Below are 23,668 nucleotides of genomic sequence, written 5' to 3' on the forward strand. Positions count from 1 at the left end.
CTGCCTATTTACCTCCAATCGTGCAAATATGAAGTGAAGTGTTTCATGCTGTCGCCATGTTTTGAGACGCCGCCATGCCAGCTTGGGATTGGATGTTTTGTCCGTTTTGGACTTTCAACATTTCAACACGGGACGACAAGGCAGCACTGCGGGCCAAAGCCCGTCCTGCTCTGGCAGCGGAGCCTCGGGCCCCCGTCCAATCGAAAACGTAGTTTCCTGTCGCCACATGGTTTCTGGCCGATGTTCGACACGGCGCCGCGATTGAGGAGCCTGAGAACTATTAGTTTAGTTTGTTAAAGGGTTCCAGAGTGGAGAAATTTAAAAATGCCGCTTTGGCTTTGGGGTATGGATGGGCACGATGCACATATTCTGAAAACAATGATGTCATCGCCCCGCCTCTCGACCCGATAACCCCGCGACTCAAACCACAATGTCACTTAACAACAATGACTCTGGCGGCCTTCAGGCTCCGCGTCGTTCTGCAGAAGCTGCAGACTCTAGTTGGTTTATGAGGGTGAGGTGTTAGATTTGTTGATTTCTCACTTTTTTCGTGCTCCGGGACTTCTTCTCCGTTGTTGGTGCATTTCTGTGGCAGGGTTACAGCACCACCTATAGGCCGGGCGTATGTACTACATCATTTTCAGTGGTTTACAGGTGTTTCGTGGCGTGAATGCAGATGTTTCCTGTTTAGGCGGGAAACTTTTTAAGAATGACGAAGAGTAAAAAGTTTGTTTGTCCTCGTGTGGACAGGGGCTGGCTTGTCTGTAACGACGCTTTCAGGTGAAAGTGGAAAACTTTTGTTGGGTTTTGGGACTTTGTTTACACAAACGCTGCTCGGAGCCCAATAACTACAATGACTTCCTGCAGTGTCATGAATCCCAGTCCATTTTCTCCTGGGACTTTTATACTTGACCGTCACCTCTAATAACAATCCAACTTCATCGTCTGTCCATTCAAAAGTCAGTGTCCTCGCCATCGTTAATAATTATAGCGTTTTGTTTTCTGTACACGTGTGTTTTCATTACAAAAACACCCAACAGCACCAACCTGTGGCCTGGCAGGGGAACTACATTCTTTTCAGTGTTTCTGCCATTTCCATGGACAGAATTTCCAAAACATTGTCTTGTAAACTTTAAAACTTTAAAACAAAAACACTGTGTTCTTATGCACGGGCGTCTGCTGCCTGTCTGAACCATCAACCCTCCTCCCTCTGAAGACCTCCAGCACCACGGCCCACCTGAGGCCGGCGTGTCTGCTCTTATGGAATTAAAGATTGTGACAGGTTTTGCATATTGCACTTTCATGTGAAAGCTGGACACGGTCCAGAAGCTGTGTTCCTCTCAGGAGCGTGATGCTCCAAATCTCTGCACACTGGAGGCGGAAAGAACATAACGCTGACCGTGTGCATTACTCTCCCCGGAGCACAGAGACTGTTTTCTGCACTAAGGAAAAAAAATTTAAATGATGGGGCCGTCGACTTCAAAGATATGAAGAACTTTTAGCTTCCCAGATATATAGTTTGAGGTTCCTTAGACAAACCCATGCATCTTCAGCCATAGCCGTCTCCCAGCTTTACTATCTAAATCCTCCTTGGCCCACAATCTGTCAGCAAACACAATAGATGTGCTGACTGGCAGAAACAACTGATAATGAAAAAGGATAAGAGAGAATATTGGAATTTCTCTTTGTGTAACGTTTTACAGAGTCTGAGCTGCTGCACAAACAGACTCTTAAAAGTCGGTATGATGTATGATGTCACTGGCTGCGCTGGGCCATCATTTCTCCGCTTTATGGCTGCAGACCGCTGCAGGCTGTTTCAGCGTATGGTGTCTGGATGTAATTTGAAACAAACTGTGACATAAGGGGCCTCCAGTAAGTAATGCTGTAAGAAGTGCAGCCAAGAAGTGTTTCTTAGATTTTAAGTTACGTCTAAATGTGAACGACGGAGTGCTGCACTGATCCAGACAGGGCCGAGCCGCTGAGTTACCCATTTCAACTTGAAGACATCCCGCCAATAATAAAAATAATATTAATAATAATAATAACACATGTATTGATAATGCACAAACTGTTTGTTGCCTTTTGCCTGGAAACTATTCAGCAATATAGAAATAAAATTTTATTGAATTAATGCACTCGAATTCGATGTGCCTCTATGAGTGGTACGTTTTAGTGAAAAGGAATATTTGATCAAAGTCCTTCGGAGTTCTTCGTGCTCTCAGGTGATCAGCGAGGCAGTAAAGAAAACCCAGAGCAGGATTTTGTTGGAGGAGAGAGCAGTTGTTGGATCGTTGAGATCTTAAAACTCAACATATAAGACGGCGCTGCTGAAAGACGAGGGCAGAGTCTCAAACATTAAGCAGATCAGAAAGGATCTATACACTTCTGATTCAAGTCGGAACAAATCCTGCAAAATGGGCCTCAAAATACCTCAAGTTCAGAAAACTGCACAAGCTGTATTCATTAATCCTCTTGAATGCTGAGGAAGAATTTTAACAGGGAAATTTGGAAAGGTCCCATTTCCTCATTTAGGTGTTTTTAAAGAAAGCAGAAGTATGACGGCCCCCACCAACAGGGCGTCTTTACTGCTGCTGCCAGAGTCCAGGAGTGAGACAAACATGGAGGGAGAGGAGGAAGAGCCGCATGTCAGGTGGTTCCATTTATTTTAAGACTGTGTTTATACACATTATTATAACCGATGCTACAAAAGCTTTATAGTTCCAGAAAGTCGTGAAGCAGTCTGAGTTTGGTAAAGACAGGAGAGGAAAGTTCCAGACAGAAATGTGCAGAAGTGACAATTCCGCCTAGAAGTTTGACCCCAGGTTCATAAAGTCTGATTGTTACTCAGTCGTGGCTTCACGTTCTGTCTCCAGCCACAAAAAGATCTGGTTTGGAAGCGACATTCAACTCATTGAACCGAAGATGTGAATAATTTGAATAACAGCCTTACAATCCACATTTCTTAACATCTGGAAATTTTCCATTTGTGTTTTGACAAATTTGAGCTCAAACTGACTCCGAGCTCCACATGTCGGTGTGATGCTGGCCGATGCAAAATAGAGGAAACAGCGAGCAAGTGCATGTGTTTCTACATTCAGCCTCACAGCAGAGCTTGGATGTTAAAGTTAAAACCGTTTCTCAACATGAAATATTGCAATTATTTCAATTATCTTGTAAAATGAAATGATGTTTTCTTGGAAATCTTTCTTTGCTCATTTGGCAGAATAGAATCTGGTGAGCCGGTTGGAACCAACAGGTTTTGGGTCATACCAATGGAATACATGTGTATTTCCATTTGCACACTTACAGTAATACACATTTTGATTGGTCCATACATGTGGATACATAAAGGCTCTGCTGAAAAGAGAGATCTTTTCTTCTAGTTCTGATCAAGACTTTTTAAAACGTTCTAGAAGGAGATGGAATAAAGGAGGTCGCAGTATGTTCACTTTGAATCATTCATTAATCTCACACACTTTAACTTTCTACCAATGAAAAGTAATTTTGGTTGGTGGTAATCATTGATGCTGTACTAGAACAGCAGGTTTTGCCCAGATGACACGCTGACGACAAGCTTTGAAAATTCTCAAGACGAGTCCTGGAAGAGACATGACAATGTTTTTGTCTTTACCCTTTACAGCAGGGGTATTAAATACATTCCGGTTTAGTTTTTATTTCTCGTAGCGCAGAGCAAATGTCATGAAAATGTCTATATTTTCACAAAAAACAAACAATTTTCTACCAATAATGGCGACAATCTCAACATAAACAAAGTTTTAATACATTCTGGTGCAGTATACCGTGAAACCTTCTCCTGTCTGCTGCTCTTAAGAAATTAGTTTTTAAAATCAACCTTTTCTTTGAACTGTTTACAATTTGCTTGTTGGTTTGGCTTTAGAGCCCTGGGCTGTCTGTTTGACCCCCCCGGCCTTACATGTTCATGTTGCTTCGGACCTGAGTGAAAAATATCCCCATAGTATTAAATATGTATTTAAAACCTATGAACCTATGATTTTGACATGGATAAAATATATATATTGTAAGCAAGCTGGTTTTTATAGGGTTTTTTAACCATAAAGCACATTTCACATAAGACATTAAAAACGCTGTAAAGACAATAATGATTGTCTGGTTCTGTCCAATAGCAGACAGGTGAAGCAGGAGGGAACCGACCCGCCCCAAAGCCTCTCCAGTCCGTCTATTTGCAGTTTAGTTGATGGTTGATTTGTTAAAAGTAAAAGGTGAATATATGGGGTTTTCCTATACAGAGTTGTACGTCTTTGTATTAACTGAGATTTTAGAAGTACACAATGAATACTTTATTAATTTGACAGTAGGAACACTCTCTGTACTGGTTAAACTGATTGAACATATTTTTTTTGAATTCAGATCACTTGTCAACTTTGATCAAATTAAAGGTAAATTAACTTTATTGATGGAGTTTTTACGAAGGAACCCGGAACAGCGTGTCGTGTGTGGTTCTCTGTTCTCTGGGGAGAGGAGGGAATATTACTGGGTGATTAGAGACGCCAAAACTAGGAGAGTGTGTGAGAGGTTTTTAAAGTATTTCATTCTCTTAATCGCTTCAGATTAAAATTCTTAATGGCTTGCTTTAATGTATTTATTGTATTTCTTTGTGAACATTTAATGTATTTCTTTGTACGGCACTGGGAATGGCCTTGTGTCTGAATGGTGCTCTTTAAAATTAATTTGATTTGCCATGAAAAGCCAAAATGGGTCCATTCTGGTCTATATATATATATATATATATATATATATATATATATATATATATATATATATATATATATATTTGGTTTAGCTGAGCTGCTTCATGATGGCGCCAGGCGCTCCTGTTGTTCCCGCCTGTCAGTTTTGATCTGGGCCTGTTTTTCCCGGCTGCTCTGCCCCTGTTCTGGTGTTTTGCCATAACAGATCCTGTTCTGAAGCTCCTCTTTCACCCCCCCCCCTCCCCACCCCCCACCCCCCTCCCCACCCCCGCTCACCCCCCCCCCCCCCCTCCATCCCAGTGTTTGGCTTTTTCATACCGCTGATTAAGAACTGTGGCAATAAGTGGATCCGTTAATGGCCGAGCTCCCTTCAATGTATAAATCTCAGTTTTCCAAGCACATGATACAGTTGAGTGCAGAACTCGGCCTCCGTGGCGCCGACGGTTTGGATTAAAGTCTTTTCTGCAAAACCGGGCGGCACTTTGAGTCTGATTGCTGAATCACTTCGAGTCAAGCTCAGTTTGGGAAGCAGTTTGCCAAGCTGGGCGCAAATCCCCACTGGGTCAGTCGCACTTAAAGTTGGAGGCACTTTATCACAAATGAGAGTGTTAAAGTTTTGCTGCGTATTGTTAAATTCGAATTTCATCCAATATCCAGACGCAGAGGACAAAACCGACCTCCGCAGCTCACTCTGCCCACCGGGTTCAGTCCAGGGGTTTTTCTCTCTACGCGACGCTGTGCTGTGGGAGAAGGTGGAGTTTATGTACAGGAGCGAAGCTTTGTCAACGGAAAACAAGTGCAAGTTTTCAAAAACTATTTCAGTCTGTAATATTAGTTTGTGCAGATAAAACAATTCACTGTTTGCATTTTGTCGACAGTCTTTTACAGGAAACCAGTGAGAAATGTATTTAATGTTTTCATTTTGAGCTACAAATGGTAAAATGATCATAATTAACGATTATGTGTAAATGACGTTGACTTTAAAGTACAGTACTGCATTATTCTGAGATTACGTTTTTCTCTTCAGTTAGTTTCTTGGTTAATTTAATGTGAAATGTAAAGAATGTCTGAAGCCTCTTGGTATTGTTCTTAATCATTCTTATTATTATTGAATGTGTCAAACATGCTACTGCCCTTTCTGATGTGTCCATCATGTTAGGTTATGTTAGGTTATGTTAGGTAATGGTAGGTTATGTTAGGTAATGGTAGGTAATGGTAGGTTATGTGAGGTTATGTGAGGTTATGGTAGGTAATGGTAGGTAATGTTAGGTTATGTTAGGTAATGGTAGGTAATGTTAGGTTATGGTAGGTAATGTTAGGTAATGGTAGGTTATGTAGGTTATGTTAGGTTATGTTAGGTTATGTTAGGTTATGTGAGGTTATGGTAGGTTATGTTTGGTTATGTTAGGTTATGGTAGGTTATGTTAGGTAATGGTAGGTAATGGTAGGTTATGTGAGGTTATGGTAGGTTATGTGAGGTTATGGTAGGTTATGTGAGGTTATGTTAGGTTATGTTTGGTTATGTTAGGTTATGGTAGGTAATGTTAGGTTATGTGAGGTTATGGTAGGTAATGTTAGGTTATGGTAGGTTATGTGAGGTTATGGTAGGTTATGGTAGGTAATGTTAGGTTATGGTAGGTTATGTGAGGTTATGGTAGGTAATGTTAGGTTATGGTAGGTTATGTGAGGTTATGGTAGGTTATGTTTGGTTATGTTAGGTAATGTTAGGTTATGTTAGGTAATGGTAGGTAATGGTAGGTTATGTGAGGTTATGGTAGGTTATGTGAGGTTATGTTAGGTTATGTTTGGTTATGTTAGGTTATGGTAGGTAATGTTAGGTTATGGTAGGTTATGTGAGGTTATGGTAGGTAATGTTAGGTTATGGTAGGTTATGTGAGGTTATGGTAGGTTATGTTTGGTTATGTTAGGTTATGGTAGGTTATGTGAGGTTATGGTAGGTTATGTTTGGTTATGTTAGGTTATGGTAGGTAATGTTAGGTTATGGTAGGTTATGTGAGGTTATGTGAGGTTATGGTAGGTTATGTTAGGTTGTGTGAGGTTATGTGAGGTTATGTGAGGTTATGTTAGGTTATGTTAGGTTATGTGAGGTTATGGTAGGTTATGTGAGGTTATGTGAGGTTATGTTAGGTTATGTTAGGTTATGGTAGGTTATGTTAGGTTATGTTAGGTTATGTTTGGTTATGTTAGGTTATGGTAGGTAATGTTAGGTTATGTGAGGTTATGTGAGGTTATGGTAGGTTATGTTTGGTTATGTTAGGTTATGGTAGGTAATGTTAGGTTATGGTAGGTTATGTGAGGTTATGGTAGGTTATGTTAGGTTATGTGAGGTTATGTGAGGTTATGTGAGGTTATGTTAGGTTATGTTAGGTTATGTGAGGTTATGGTAGGTTATGTGAGGTTATCTGAGGTTATGTGAGGTTATGTTAGGTTATGTTAGGTTATGGTAGGTTATGTTAGGTTATGTTAGGTTATGTTAGGTTATGTGAGGTTATGGTAGGTTATGGTAGGTTATGTTAGGTTATGTGAGGTTATGGTAGGTTATGTTAGGTTATGTGAGGTTATGTTAGGTTATGTGAGGTTATGGTAGGTTATGTGAGGTTATCTGAGGTTATGTGAGGTTATGTTAGGTTATGTGAGGTTATGGTAGGTTATAGTAGGTTATGTTTGGTTATGTGAGGTTATGTTAGGTTATGGTAGGTTATGGTAGGTTATGTGAAGTTATCTGAGGTTATCTGAGGTTATGTTAGGTTATGGTAGGTTATGGTAGGTTATGTTAGGTTATGTGAGGTTATGTGAGGTTATGTTAGGTTATGGTAGGTTATATTTGGTTATGTGAGGTTATGTTAGGTTATGTTAGGTTATGTTGGATTATGTTATGTTATGTTATGTTATGTTATGTTATGTTATGTTATGTTATGTTATGTTATGTTATGTTATGTTAGAGGGTCAAAAATGAGGCCTGGGGGCCAGAACTGGCCCACAAAACGCTCCAATCCGGCCAAACCACCCAGAACATTGTGAATATATTTTGAAGACAACATGTATTTTTTGATAACACTTCTTAAGAGTAGTGGACACAACACAACACTGAGAGCTGAGATATCCGTGATGCTGTGATCAAAGATAGCACACTAGCATTAGCCTCACTGTCATGCTGTCAGGGTGGGTTTGTAAAGACTTGCATATTACAACAGTTATAATCGATTGTTATGCAGTGGGATTACCTAAATCCCAGGAAGGTGGCGATGCAGGAACATACGTCATATGTAATATATAAACATCACCAGTACGCGCCGTGTTTTTGTCTCAGAGAATACGCCAGTCTGAGTTATACAGTCGTTAAAACTTTTCAAAGAAACTATGGAAAATAAAATGAACATCCGTGATATACAGAGACTCAGCGCCTCAAAGCAGCCTGGGAATAATTGGATGCTTCATATCGCCACCGGGTCATTTAACGTAAGTGACGTAGAAGTAGTAACACCATCCTATCTCAAGTGTTTAGCCTGAAACGCATGTTAATAGCAGCTGTGAACGGCCCCGTGTGTTTTAACAGGGCTCCTTTCAAAACGGGAACTTCTTATTGGGTCTCCAGAAGATTATTCATATAAATTAGGACCAAATTCTATTTACGAAATGGCACTTTCAGGTACTTCCCTTGATCATCAGATTTCCTCTGCTGCTGACCTCCCCCAGTGTAGACCCCAACCCCCCCAGTGTAGACCTCCACCACCACCCCAGTATAGACCCCAACCCCCCCAGTGTAGACCTCCACCACCACCCCAGTGTAGACCCCCACCACCACCAGTGTGACCCCCCCCCCCGGGTAGACCCCCACCACCACCCCAGTGGAGACCTCCACCACCACCCCAGTGTAGACCCTGACCACCACCAGTGTGACCCCCCCCCCCGGGTAGACCCCCACCACCACCCCAGTGTAGACCTCCACCACCACCCCAGTGTAGGCCCCCTACCACCCCCAGTGTGACCCCCCCGTGTAGACCCCAACCCCCCCAGTGTAGACCTCTACCACCACCCCAGTGTAGACCCCGACCCCCCCCCCAGTGTAGACCCCCACCCCCTCAGTGTAGACCTCCACCACCACCCCCAGTGTAGACCCCCACCCCCTCAGTGTAGACCTCCACCACCACCCTAGTGTAGACCCCTACCACCCCCAGTGTAGACCTCCACCACCACCCTAGTGTAGACCCCTCCAACCCCAGTGTGACCCCCCCCCCCCCCCGTCTAGACCTCCTCTACCCTACTGTGACAATCTCCTCCTTTGTGGTGTTTTTTCTGCAGCCGGACCCCCGGATGAGTGATCGGACTTCAGCCCAAGACAGAACCCCCGTCAGAGATGAATCCTAGGCGATTACAGTGTTGGATGAAGGTGCTGTCACCTCAAACAAAGATAGAAAAAAAAAAACAGGCAACAAGGGTGGACGGTGACTGGGAAGGAACAAGACAGACTGTTGCCAGCCTAAATAACCGAGAGGCATCAAGTGAGATGGTTCCGTTCACCTCAACCTGCAGGCGAAACAATGCGGAGTGCTGAGAGACGGAGGCTGTCACAGCAGGTGGATGTACGTTATTACTGGTGGTGCAGGGAATGATAAAGGCTTCAGGAAGTTCGGTGACACGGAGAGAAGGACAACGGCGACAGACAAACATCCAGCGTAGTTCCTGGTGGAGGTTAGAGGCCCACGCTATCAATCACAGTGATTCTCTCTGCAGATCCAGGATGACAGAACGCTTGTGCTACATGCCCACTTTCCACCTTTCTGTCTTATTTAATGCTTTCATACGATCGACCAAACAAACTTCCAAACAACGGCTTTACCTGATTAGACTTGTTTTGCTGGATGGATGTCATTACGCGGAGCGGGGAGGAAGGGGAGGCTGCTCCGCCGCCTCTTTCCACCGGACAGATTAACGCCCTTCCAGTGGAACTGTGGCTTTCCTCAATTATATCACCATACACATGTTGCTTTGTAAGACCGGAGGTCTCAGACCCAGATTCTTCCCCTCCTGGAGCGACTTTCTGAGAAAAAAACACTGCTTGACTTTTAGAACTCCATTCTATTGACTCACTGTTTTAATACAGGAACTTCATTTCATTCACAGCCTTTATTTCTCTTTCTTTGGCAGCTAGAAAAATAAAAAAAACAACTGAATGATAGGCCTGAGCTGTGACAGCTCCCCGTCACTCAACAGGTGACTGTTGGATGTATTTTTACTTCCTTTGAAGTAAACTCCACTTGAAATCTGAAGCCAGCTAAAGACTGAAAATAACAGGAGGCTTCATGTTACCGGTCCAGTTTCTCTGTGAGCTGACAACTTTACCCACTTTATCCACTAACTGAGCCTTTCTGTTGGACACTGTCACTGCTTTTAAATGGCATTCTTATGCATTGCTCCTTTTCTAGAGGTGTTATAGAGTCACTGAGTAAATCAGAGGAACCATGAAAACACATTTTCAACACTGACCAATGGAGCCAACTTTGTTTCAGGTGGAGGTGACGAGGTCTTCCTCAGAGGAACGGAATGGGAATAATAAAAAAATCCTTACAGTACAGTAAACTGAGAAATCTAACCCTGAAAGTGATCTTATCATTTATGTCTGAACCTTTGATTTTTTTTTGACTCAAACTAAAGTAATATTTTTATTATTGTTTTGTCATACCTATCCTAAGTGCTTCTAAGGAAAAAATCTAACTTCTTACACATTTCATTGGAAATGTACAGATTAAATTAATTAAATTTATTATTATTATTATTAATGATGATTAATAGAAAAATCATTTTTAATTGTTTTTGAAATAATATAAGAAATATATAATTTTGGATTATTTAAAAATTGTAATAGAAAAATACTTATCTTTGAATAATTTAATATTAATTTACTAAGTTTTCTTTTTTTGTGACACTTTAATGTTCATCATCCTAAAAAAAACCTGGAATTTGACTATAAGAACTAAAATGTCAACAATATTCTGCCTCAGTTCATCTTACATCTTAGAGATCTCAGGGGGTTTTTATTACACGATTTACGTCATTAAAGGCCTAAAACATTTGGTCACATGTTGCTGGAACTCAAATATACTAGGTTAGTTCATGTCGTGATCAGATTAACCTGTAGAACTCCGGTTCTGGCTCGCCGGCTGGACATTTGACTTCCCAGTGTTAATTGTAAAGCAGGATCCTAAATCAGACGGATGTGTTGGACCAAACTGAAAACTTTCTGCATGTGGTTAAAAGTGATGTATTGTTTGTGTTTTTAAGAGAAATACATTCCAAAATTGTCCTTGTAAAGCCAAAGCATCTGTACATTCTCATGATTATTCCATAATTCCAGGAAAGGTTTTCTGTCAGCGACAGTCTAGAGAAGCAGTAAGACTAGTGACATGTACTCTAGTCTAGTTTAGAGGTCTGGTTAGGAGTCTGGCACCAGTTTAAGTGGTCTAGGTTGTTTAAATGTTCAAGCTCTGGTTTAAGGCACACCAAGACAAAGTTATTGATAGAGCACCATTCACACTCAGTGCTGTACGAACATGACACTTTACTTTGACCTCGCTTATTTTCTACATATTCATCTTGTGTTTTCATTATTATTATTATTATTATTATTATTATTATTATTATTAACAGTGTTGGGTGCTTTGGATTTGTATTCTTCTCTTATCAGATTAATAAAGGTGTCATTTCAGTGTGGAACAAGTACTAAAAGCATTTCATTGTATTGTGTATTTGTTTGAGTTTGTGTAAAAGACATTAAAACAAAATGATTAAAAAATCCTAATCTTAAGTGATAAAGATTCTGAAATACTTTGAAACAAAAGGATTGAAAACTACATAAAAGGAAAAAGAAAGAAAAGTTGCATGAGGATGAAGGTGCAGTAACAGAAGAAGTAAAATCTATTGTATATATTTTCTACAAAGCCAGAGGACGATGAGTCGAGCTCCTGCAGCTCTGCAGCCACATGTGGCTCTTCGGTTCTTCTGTAGTGGCTCCTTGAGCCGTTCACAGAGTTATATCTGAATAAACATTTTATCTTGTTTTCTTTTTATTTATGCACACAAAGCCCTTTTCACACTGACCTTTACCTCCTGGCTATAGAGGGGCTTTTAGAAAAGGCATAAATAAAATGGTTAAAATGGGGGGAAATAGTTAAAAGCACAAGAAATGAGAGAACAATGGTTAAAACAGCCTCTTTTTTTAAAAAACAAACTAAAATGGTTCTTATAAGGAAAAAAAGCTGAAAAAACTAAAATGGTTAAAACGGATAAACTGTCAAAGTTAAATAATGAAACCTTTATCAGGTACAAAAACAGCTGGAAACGTAATGTTTATCATCTTAAACTGTAATTTGAGCTTCACGACATAAGACAGTTTTCCTCCATAGATCAAAAGTATGAAACTTGAAGAGCTGCAGCCTCATTTTAAAGGTTCGATGTATTTCGTGACTTCAGTTCAAATTGATTTGGTGGAAAATGACCAAAAAACAAAAAACATCTCTTTCGGTCATAAAGGTGGTGCTGCTCCAGATTAAAGATTTTAATTCTGATTTAAAGACTTCTGGTCTAGTTGGGAGAGTCATCATCTGTTTTTAAGACTGTAGTGGATTTGAAGGGGTTAATTTCTTAATCTATCTGTTTTAAATCATCTATACACTCTAATTAAAGCCGTTTCAAGCAGCCCAGTGGTTTCCCAGCTGTGCACTGAGCTGCTGGAGCATCTTTGGCTGTGAATGAACATAAAGGTGGTGTTTTCTGGGGGACGGAGTGAAACCTGAGCAGCAGCAGAGGTATTATTAGCAGAAACATCCAGATGTTACGTTCGGAGGCTCCAGAAGTCTGAGAGAGAGAGAGAGAGAGAGAGAGAGAGAGAGAGAGAGAGAGAGAGAGAGAGAGAGAGAGAGAGAGAGAGAGAGAGAGAGAGAGAGACTCTTCCTCAGACTTTAACTTTAGCTGTGATGGAAGCTGGCGGCTGGGATTAAAAAAAGAAAAGAGGAGAAAGTGGAGCTGTTGAAGCAATTTAACGCCACTTTTATCTGCGGGACAAAGAGGATATTGAGGAGGAAACTTCCAGGGAAGCTTTCAACTTTAAATAGAAACAAACCAAAATCCTGGGATGTTGGATTAACTAATCCAAGCTGATAATTTCTGAGTGCTTTAATCTAATTTAATTCTAATCTTCGGCCATGGCTTTTCTCCACTTGCTCGTGTGCGCGTGGATCTTCTCCTTCCCCACGTGCGCGGCTTTCTTCGCGGGTCCGCTGCAGCCGGAGATGTCCAACGGAACCTTCCATCACTACTTCGTCCCGGACGGAGACTACGAGGAGAACGACGACCCGGAGAAATGCCAGATGCTCTTCAAGATGACCGACGAGCGGAAGTGCGGTCTGGCCGAGGACCAGGACGCGGTGATCCGCGACGACTTCACCATCATCAAGCGGCAGATCGAGGACTCTGCGCGCGTGCTGGAGGGCATCGGGAAGAGCGTCTCCTACGACCTGGACGGGGAGGACGGCTACGGCCGCTACCTGCGCCGGGAGACGGCGCAGATCTCCGAGGCGTTCGCCAACTCGGAGAAGTCGCTGCTGGAGCTGGAGGTGAAGTTCAGGCAGAGCCAGGAGAGCGAGCTGAAGGAGGAGCACCGGCTCGGGGACGACTTCCTCAGCATGGTGGTGCACACCCGGGACGCCCTGAAGGACACCCTGGACATCTCGCTGGGCCTGCGGGACAAGCACGAGCTGCTGTCGCTCATCATCCGCAGCCACGGCACGAGACTGAGCAGGCTGAAGAACGAGTACATGAAGTTCTGAGCCCCCCCCCACCCCCTTTTTTTATTTTTTATTTTTTAATCACGAGTTCTGGGTTTTCAAGGTGAGGTGTGACATATCAGGGGAGATCAAGAACTTTCTGCTTTTCTCATTGTTTGGGTTCATTTGCATAATTCAGAGGCGTAAAACCTCCAGCTCTCATCAAAACAGACATTTATGTCACAACTCAATGCTCAGATCTCCTCAGACGGTGTTTTTGTGATAAAACTGCTTCAAGGTGTGTCCAATTCACCTGTGGCACCTGCCCTGCAAGAGGTGCAAGCATCCACATTCTGGGTTCGGTGTTTTGCTCAAAGGTCACTGACACTTGGACAGGAGGAGGTGGGAGATCAAACCTTCAACTTTAATCAAAACTATCCTCCCCATTTCTCCAAAACGCGTCTCGCAGCTCCTAATAGTTTAGATTTTAGAATATCTGGTGTGATTTGTGAAAGAAAATCAGATTTATTCACTCAAATAGCACTTTCTTACTGCTTCACCCATGAACTAGTGACGGCTGCGCTGTAAGAAGTTTAAAGGTCCATCGGGAGGCTCAGTGTTCTGTCCAGTTTGACGCGTGGAGATGGGAGATCAAACCTGCAACCCTGTGATGGAGCACAAGGTGTCAGACAACATTAACTACCTGCAATCAGTGAATGAGAGGCTTAACCAGGATTCGCTTCAGTTTCAAATTTGCTTCTCCAAACTGCAAAATAATATTAAATATTAAATGTAACCGTTGAAATGTGATTTATTAAAATCACCCCCGACATCTCACGGAACTTTACCTCCAGCTGGCATCTAGAAAAAACTTAAGTGGGAGAAAACTATGATATGTTGGGGTTTGAAGATCGTGGAGAAAGAAAATGGTTAAAGAGAGATGATGAACCTTTAGCTGCTGGGCAGAGATCACAGAATCCAGGAGTCTTCTCACTGTCTCAACATGCAGCAGCTTAACGGAGGAAATGCCTGAAAACTAAATACAACATTAATGAACAGAAACTGTTCGCTGCAAAAAATATATTTTCTTATGCAAATCCTTTGCTCACTATGTAACCGGATAGTTCTGGATTCATTCACTCGAGTCACGCACATTCATTGTGTTTGGTTCATTCATTTGCTGAATGTTGCATCATTATCTAATCTCAGGCTCCTAATTCCAAGAAATTGGTTATTTAAATTTACTGTATATTTTTCTAAAGTGATTCATGGTTCCTAATGAAGTTTTGATCCAAATTGTACTGATTTAATAATGTTTCTGTTGGTTTTAGTGACTCTAGGTCTCCAATACGCTCACCAGTCACATGATTGAGTCCACATGTCCAATCTTATCTCACCTGCTACAGCCGCTCTATCGTATGTTCTGCCTCTATAATAGGAAGGACGTTAAGTAGATGTTGATTTGAAGGTGGGAGTTTGTTGAATGCATTATATGAGGAGGACAAGATATTAAAAATGCCTGTCAACATAGTGCATCAGATTGTACAAGCTTATCCAATAATATGGACAAATATAAACTTCATATTCAGCGTTCCAGTTTCACCAGTAAATGTCATTTTAAGTAACGGCATAGTGATAACAGGGAACAAGCCAGAAGAAGAATTATTAAAAAAAGTAACTTGGAAAAACTTTTTTTGGCTGATCCCCCTTAATAAATACTGAAAGTAAATTGAAGTACTTCATCACATTGATGCAAAAGATCATTTGAAAAAAAAAAATAAATCCCCCAGAGCCATAAAATAGTCCTGCTCTGATTTGTAATGGAACCAAAGCTAATATATGGGAAAATAGTATTCGAAAAATGTCACGTACATCATCCCACTGGTTAGATTTTATGGCTTGCTCCTGAAGAACTCTGTGAAACTTTTTAAAACAAGAGTCACATCACAGTATTTAAAGACGACTGTTGTTTTCCAATAGTGATAATGTATCCTGGTCATTTTGGGTTTGTGCAGTGAGTTTTTACATCATATATCTATATATCTAGATATATAGATGTGTGTGTGTGTGTGTGTGTGTGTGTGTGTGTGTGTGTGTGTGTGTGTGTGTGTGTGTGTGTGTGTGTGTGGTTTTGAAGCAGAACCATCAACCTCCAAAGCACAAGAGTTTTCTAAGACTTAATCTTAAAAAAAACAATCAGTGTTCAGAAAGAGCACAAAGCAGCCAACCAGAACCAGAACCAGAACCAGAACCAGAACCAGAACCAGAACCAGCTGTTTCTGCTTCACTGTCTTTATTTCCTGTTGAATTCTGTGCGACTGCTTCAAGTCTGATGCAAACATTTGAATGAATGAATTTTTCTAAAACCCTTTATATGCCCCACGAGGCCTCTGAGCGGATTATGTAACCACGGCGCTTCAGACCAACGCGTTTCCACCAATGTTTGCATTCGGACACTTCACCGTCACACCGTTTGTTCTGGAGATCCTGCAGACTCGGTTTCCGATGTGAAAGCCTTCACTGTAGGTCGTGTAATCCTACCACATGTACAGTGTATTGTTATTAAAAGTAAATACTGTGAGTGCCAGTATCTTTGTTACTGACCAGGTTAATCTGTATTCCTTGTTTATATAAAGTTTTGAAATAGAGCAACATTTATCTATTGGAGGTGTAATACTTTGAGGGATTAAGACTGCGGGCAGCACTGTTTCACACATTATACTGTATAACAACGTACCTAATGAGTCGGGTTGTGTCTTCTCAAATAAAGAGGTTGTGTGTAAAGTTAAGTGCAGAAATCTGTGCTAATTTGGTGTAAAGTGGATTTCATTGCTGTTGGTTGGTTAAGGAGATTTAACTTAACAACTAATAATGGGACAGGAAAGAAGTGACTTTAAAGATTTACATCATATTCTGGATTCAGCAGAAGAGAAATGGATGAATGGATCCTCTCTCAGTGTGGACAGAATGAACGCCTTCCATTCATCCATTTCTCTTCTCAGATATAATTCTGGTTTACATACCGAGGCATTAACTCTCTCAGTTCCTTCTTCTTGTTTTCATAATTTAAGGTAAATTGAACCTAATCCCCTCGTTTTTTCCCAGGATCCCCGTGGAGATGCATTCAGGGACTTCCTGGTATTTAGGAGACCTCACAAACGTTAAGAGTCGCGCCAAACAACGGCTGCTGTGTGATGGCGTGCCACGTGCTCCCAAATTACAAAGCTCCCCTCCGTGTTTGCTTTACAGGGTTTTGAGGTCTGCGGTGGACGAACCACACAGACACGACCCCCTCATTAGACCTGTTTTGAAGGAAGAAGCAGCTCCTTGGTATTTATGAGGACCAGAGATGTGAGGATGATGTGTCGATGGTAATTTAAGAGGTGGAGTGGGCCTCGCTAACAGCTTGTTTGTTCCTCCATTTGGCTCCAGTCTTTATAAAAACACAGCCTTGGTCGTTGTTGTTTTTTTGGTTTTCTCTGATAGCCTTTTCAATTCAATTCAATTCAATTCATTTTTATTTGTAAAGCGCTAAGTCCCATCAACAGACATCTCAAAGCGCTTTTACAATGATAGAGGACAACAGAACCCAACTAAACCCTTCAATATTATTATTATTATTATTATTATTATGGCCACGAATACGGCTGAGGAAGCAATCTGAGTCAAGTGAATGAAAACTGCACTGTCGTGAAAACTTTCCACACTAGTAAATTATGTAACTGTGGATACTTTGAGCTGACTGATTACACTCAGGGTGATGTAATACAGAGGTCACATGGTGTGTAGCTGAATAAACACGTCTGATGCCTTTGCCCTACATCGGGGATGTCAGCATAAGACCCGCAAGACGCTCCAATCCGCCAAAGCACCAAGCGGATGTCAAATAGTTTGTAAAAACATGCATAATGCAGCGGTGACAGGAGGTTTTTAAAACACTTCACTGCGTTGTGCGCCAAAAGGTGCCGTTAATATTGGATCTATGTTGAGATTGTTGTCATTTTCAGTAGTAATTGTTTGGTTTTGTGAAAATATAGACATTTTCATCATGTATACGCTGCGCTTCAACAAAGAAAAAGTTAAAATTTGAAGGTTATTTTAACAATATTTTTCTGGTCTTTCCCGCTCAAGATGAAACTCGGCTGCACTCTACCACTGAAAAATGTGTCTGACGACCATGCTCACGTCCTTCAGAGAAACAAAAACTGATTGAAAGCTGGTTGTACCAAAATGTTCGTGGAGGAGCGGGAACGTTCTATACCTTGAAGTGGGGTTCCTTCATTTTCCTCCATTTGAATATTGGATCTTAGGAGCTGCATTCAGAATCTGCTGTGTCTGTGTGAGCTGGACTGGCTCCGCCCACACATGCCCATCTTGGGAAGAGGAGGAAGTACTTCCTCTCGTGGTGCCATGTGCCAGAGCAGAGCTGCCTAATTGTGGGAGGAGTCAAAGGGAGGGCCTACCTTGATTAGGATTGGCTAAACCCCCGATGACACTATATAGGGTTTGATTTCTGATTGGCTGCTTGGAGCAACACACTTTTTAAAACCTGAAACAAGCCAAGGACAGAGAGGACAGACTGTCTTCACTTCAAAAAAATTCGGAGGCTAAAAAAAACAAAAAACCTTCGTGGCCTCAGAAAAAGTCGAAAATCAAAGTCGAGATTTTTTTTTTTTCACAGAGAGACGTCTGTCCGTCCCTCATCATTTGCCCGTAGATTTGAATTCACATTAAATCACTTAATTCTGACTGTATCGGGTTGCTTACTGCTTATGGACGTGTGATTTTACACAGGATTTCCTTGATTAATAAGAAGACATTTAAATGTTAAATCAGCAGCCGGGATCCGTGTCTTTGTCCTTCGTACTCGACGAACTTCTGCGACGGAACCAGGCAGCAGCTACTCTGTCTCTTCTGGTCCTGATACTGATGAGAACTGTGTTCCTCTACAGAACCAGGCAGCTCTGTCTCTTCTGGTCCTGATACTGATGAGAACTGTGTTCCTCTACAGAACCAGGCAGCAGGCTGCTCCGTCTCTTCTGGTCCTGATACTGATGATAACTGTGTTCCTCTACAGAACCAGGCAGCAGGCTGCTCTCTCTCTTCTGGTCCTGATACTGATGAGAACTGTGTTCCTCTACAGAACCAGGCAGCAGGCTGCTCCGTCTCTTCTGGTCCTGATACTGATGAGAACTGTGTTCCTCTACAGAACCAGGCAGCAGGCTGCTCCGTCTCTTCTGGTCCTGATACTGATGAGAACTGTGTTCCTCTACAGAACCAGGCAGCAGGCTGCTCCGTCTCTTCTGGTCCTGATACTGATGAGAACTGTGTTCCTCTACAGAACCAGGCAGCAGGCTGCTCCGTCTCTTCTGGTCCTGATACTGATGAGAACTGTGTTCCTCTACAGAACCAGGCAGCAGGCTGCTCCGTCTCTTCTGGTCCTGATACTGATGAGAACTGTGTTCCTCTACAGAACCAGGCAGCAGGCTGCTCTGTCTCTTCTGGTCCTGATACTGATGAGAACTGTGTTCCTCTACAGAACCAGGCAGCAGGCTGCTCCGTCTCTTCTGGTCCTGATACTGATGAGAACTGTGTTCCTCTACAGAACCAGGCAGCAGGCTGCTCCGTCTCTTCTGGTCCTGATACTGATGAGAACTGACCGTGTTTATGAGCGACATTCTGTCCTGAAGCATCTTTTCATCACTTCATTAAACCGCCTGTGAGGCATTTTGAGGAGCAGTCACACTGCTGGCATGTCGACGGACCGACTTTTTTTTCCACCGTGAAAAAAAAAATCTCGAATTTGATTTTCGACTTTTTCTGAGGCCACAAAGGTTTTTGTTTTTTTTTGCCTCCGAATCTTTTTTTTTCTTCAGTGGCCCTAAAACTCTTCCGTACAATACGTTTGCTTGATCAATTCAATTCAAAACATAGTCTGACGCTGCTACAAGTGATTCTTTAATAACTGGTTCTCCACTGGTCTGACCCATCGTCAGCCCCACTCAATAGTCAACATTTCAAATGGATTTAATGGAATTCAACCAAAGGTACTTAAATTGAATATTACAGTATGCCAGCACACAAAAGGCAAGTTTCACGACAAACAAGAAAATGACCTTCAAGTTTCAATGCAAACAGGAGTATTTTCCCTTTTAGGTTGAATTAACTGCATTTTAACTGAAACACAATCTCGACCTTTTATAAGAGACTCGACTACATTTTGGTGATTTGAATTGAAATTGATCTCTTTCAAAACTCCACTTCAGCTTCAACAGCTTCATTCTTTCACGTTCCAGAACTTCGATGCACAAAGCACTCTGATGTTTTTGTTCTAAATGTGATTAAATTCATAGTTTATGATTCATGTCATACCCGTGGTTTGCATGGCTCGCTCAGCATTACGGAACCGTTGTGGGTCTCTGCAGCTGTTGGCTTATTACAAAGGATTTTCACTCAACAAAGCAACATTTTTTTCCCTAGAAAAAGCCGGTGACCCACTAGAAAGGAGTCGGGTCGTGACCCACTAATTGAGAAACAAATGAAAGAAAAGACCCACATCAGTGACTCGGAACAGCAAACACAAAGCGACCTGGGTAGAATTTGACCTGTTGGGTCTCATTATTTGCTTTATGTGGGCTAAAAACATGAATTCCAGCATTCCTTTACCAGCGGCGTCATTACACTTCTGTCTTAACCATCATTCCAACAAGGAAGCTGTACAACTGTTATCCAACGTCAGCCAGCTCCAATAAAAAGAGCTGAGTTGTTCTGTCATCTATCAAGGTTTATGGTGTATCTTTCCCCATGCAGCTCCACGCGCATGTTGCACCTGGATAAGATGTTCCACGTGCACATTTCATCAATCATCTCCAGTAAATCCCACAGCCCATTTTGCATCACCACCCTGAGAAACACAACCCAGAGGTCATTCCAGGGCTGCTGTTGTGAAATACTGCGCCATCACTCGTGGCAAAGGTGACTGAGTCATAACCACAGATTACCCTTTGAAACTCTGCTGTGCTCTGTCGTGAATTGGGTGACAGAGTGTGAGTTAATGATTGCATGATGATGCTTTTAAATGGTGGAGTCGGATGTCTGCAGGTGCCACAGGTATTGACGATCGCTATCGGTCATCTGTCCTGAACCTGTAGAGGACGAGGAGAGCAGAACAGGTATGACTCAACACACATTTTTTATTTGAATGCATGACTTTCAGTAGAAAAGTTGAGCCTTTTAATCTCTCATCCCAAAGAGATTCATTTGACTTTAACATCTTGCAAAGAAATGTGGGGAAACAAGAAGTCAAAACCATCAAATGTTCCACATTTTGGCCATATATTGCTTCAATTGTTGATTCACTGAAGAATCATTTCAACTTTAGACTTCTGTTATTCCCCTGTGTCTGGAAAATGTCTGATTTCTTGTCAAATATATGCAATAGTATTGCAACAGGCTGCAAAGTGCTGGTACATCAAATCATTACCTTTTCCCACTTGAAAATACTGAAAGGATATTGGCTGGATTTCCACCAAATGTTGTACTGACATTCACTGCTCTATCTAGGAATCCTCTGGGCTTTGGAAATATTTAGATTTTCTTCCAGTTTCCCTTCGTTAGAAATATCCCGACACCTCCTAGACGCATTGAAGTGAGAACATTTTGTTATGTATTTTCACCAGAAAGTCAGTTTAAGAATGGATCTTTGACTTAAACAGGTTAACGCTTAACTTTTCCTAAAGCTTTATGAAAATGCATCAAAATAATATGAACAAATGAGGTTAAAATCTGTGTAATTACACTGAAATCTAATGGATGGGGAGCTCCAGCCTCAGACGGTACACTCTGTAATCACACAGCTGTCTGCAGCTGTCTGAAACCCGACACAGGAAACACTTGCACGTTGTTAACATGGGACTCTTTCCCACCATTTCTTCAATAAAGTGTGAATACCATAACGGGTGAGAAAAGAAATCAAAGTGGGAAAAATCCCCCAAAAGTTCCTGGAGGATGTTTTGTCCATGTCGGGCCACAAGCAGGTCAAGACAATCAGGGAACATCAGACACAGTCCAGCTGCAGCCGTTGTTTAGTGGATATAGGTCGGGATACCAATAACTTACTCTTAATACAAGCCTTCATTGTTGGTGTGGTCAATGATTATTCATTATTTGCGGTTACATGTCGCAAATTTCACTCGATTACCAGTAAAAATACAGTTAAAAATACTCCTACCAGAACAAAGTAAAAATATGTTTTTTGGTGAAAAAACGACAGTTTCTACCTTTTTAAAGATCCAAATAATAGACAATTTCTGGAAATAAATGACTTATGATTGAAATATTATGAGATTATGAAAATAATAGCTTTCAATTTGATTTGTTTAGTTGTAGCTGTACAAAGTACCGTAAGTAAGACGATGACATACTTGCCAAATTGGCTGAAGCAACGTAACAATAGAGATATAGTTAAGTGATCCCCATCGCATGTCTAATCTAATAAATATGCTTCTTAGGATGAGATTCCAGTACTAAACTGTATTAAAATGTTAAACAGCTTTCTGTCTGTTAGCTTTTAGCCTCTAAAAGCTGCAAGAAATATTTCTCTAATAAGTTTGTCCGCAGAAAAATGTACCATTTTAATGATCTACAATGGTTTTGATGAGTTTTCCACTGTTTGTTTTTATTATTATTATTATTATCAGGGACTGAGCCCGAAAGGTAAGGCCTCCAGGGACTCATCAAATATGACACATTCATTAAGGCTGGTATTTAAAAAAAGAAAAGAAAAGAATTTCCATAAAAATGTGCTCTCTAGCGCCACCTACAAATACTAAAATGGCCACCAGGGCTTGTAGGGAGATTAAATCAAAACGTCTATTATTACTATTATTGTAATTACTATTATTATTGTTGGTGTTGAGGTTGCAACATTTTGTTATAAGAAATTTCACCAAGAAGTCGGTTCAAGTAAAGATCTTTGGCTTAAATAGGTTAAAGCTCCACTTTTCTTAAAGCTTCGTGATATTATTGCAACAATAATATGTTATTTTTATCAGGAATTAATGAAGTATTTCTACTCTATTCTATTCTACTCTAGTACCTAGATAGTCTGTATTTATTGTTTATTGTTATTTCCCACTGTTTGCTGTTGTTATTATTACTATCAACTACCCCCCCCCCCCCACATCATTATTTCTATTGATAGAAATATCATATTCAAACATAGGCGTCACGTGACCCTCGGCTGTGACCTACTTACCTTGATAACAACAAAATTAAAGTTTGAGCTTCATAAAGGGTCTGTGTGGTTGGATCCCTGTCACCTGTCCTTATAAACAGTACAAACACACACCTTTTGAATATTGCGGCTGTGTTCAGCTGAGGTTGTGGAAATTGGAGTAAAGTTGACGCGCTCGCGGGGATGACGTCACGCAGCGCGGGCTGCCGCTAACCTTTCACCTACTTTCTCTTCCACACTGACAGCGGACGCAGCGCCGGTCACACGAGACAAACGCCCAGGTAACTGTCTCCGGACGACTCTCCTGTCCGCTCTCTGTCTCGTAGGGGGGGTTAAACACACGCCCGGGGCCGCACCGCCACAGACCGGGCAGTAGAAAGGAGGTCATGTGTTTGTTTTTGTTGTTCAATCCGGGTTCCGCACTATAAACACGCCGGCGGCTGTTTCCGCTCTCGAGCCTGCTGCTAACGCCGGTTAGCCGCGGCTGCTAACGGGGTAAACACTCGGTTCACGGTGGAAGATTGAAAAGTTTCCCAACAACGCGAAGCCGACTTCAGTCACTTCAGCCTGTTCCCGTTAGTTTGGACTTTATCCATGATGCGAGCTAAATGAAGCTCCACCCACCTCCACCACCTCCACGTCCTCACCATCCCGACGATCCTGAGCTCCATCCAACTCTGCTGACCTGAGACTGAGCTTTAACTGCCCCTACCACCCTGGAGGGTTCAGGGCTGCCTTCCACCCCTCCTGAAGCCTATACAGCTGCTCAATCACGGGAGGCATCATGTTTCCATGACGACATGAGAATTGTCACGTTGTCATGACAACATGAGAACTGTCATGTTTCCATGATGACATGAGGACTGTCATGTACACTAAAATGACCCTAAACATATGATCAGTTGATTTACAGACAAAAT

At 41.7% G+C, this 23,668-nt stretch overlaps 2 protein-coding genes across 2 annotated transcripts in view; both read left to right on the forward strand.

The window, feature by feature from the left end:
• The first annotated feature begins 12,705 nt into the window (after window positions 1-12,705).
• fibinb (fin bud initiation factor b) lies at window positions 12,706-16,300 on the forward strand. The gene has a single exon (XM_080458616.1). It carries the CDS (start codon window positions 12,953-12,955, stop codon window positions 13,574-13,576), a length of 624 nt encoding a protein of 207 aa, XP_080314742.1. The 5' UTR covers window positions 12,706-12,952; the 3' UTR covers window positions 13,577-16,300.
• A 6,633-nt stretch (window positions 16,301-22,933) lies between these two features.
• bbox1 (butyrobetaine (gamma), 2-oxoglutarate dioxygenase (gamma-butyrobetaine hydroxylase) 1) overlaps window positions 22,934-23,668 on the forward strand; it is a 34,958-nt gene continuing 34,223 nt past the window's right edge. The window contains exon 1 of the mRNA XM_080458463.1: window positions 22,934-23,029. The gene's annotated coding sequence lies outside the window, so the exon portion shown is untranslated. The remainder of the gene's footprint in view (window positions 23,030-23,668) is intronic.

The sequence above is a fragment of the Lipophrys pholis genome (assembly GCF_963383615.2).
Source record: "Lipophrys pholis genome assembly, chromosome: 2".
In the NCBI taxonomy this organism is placed as follows: Eukaryota; Metazoa; Chordata; class Actinopteri; order Blenniiformes; family Blenniidae; genus Lipophrys; species Lipophrys pholis.

Bases quoted from the DNA above. Each gene is read 5' to 3' on its own strand.
- fibinb (XM_080458616.1), top strand. From the start codon at position 12,953: ATGGCTTTTCTCCACTTGCTCGTGTGCGCGTGGATCTTCTCCTTCCCC.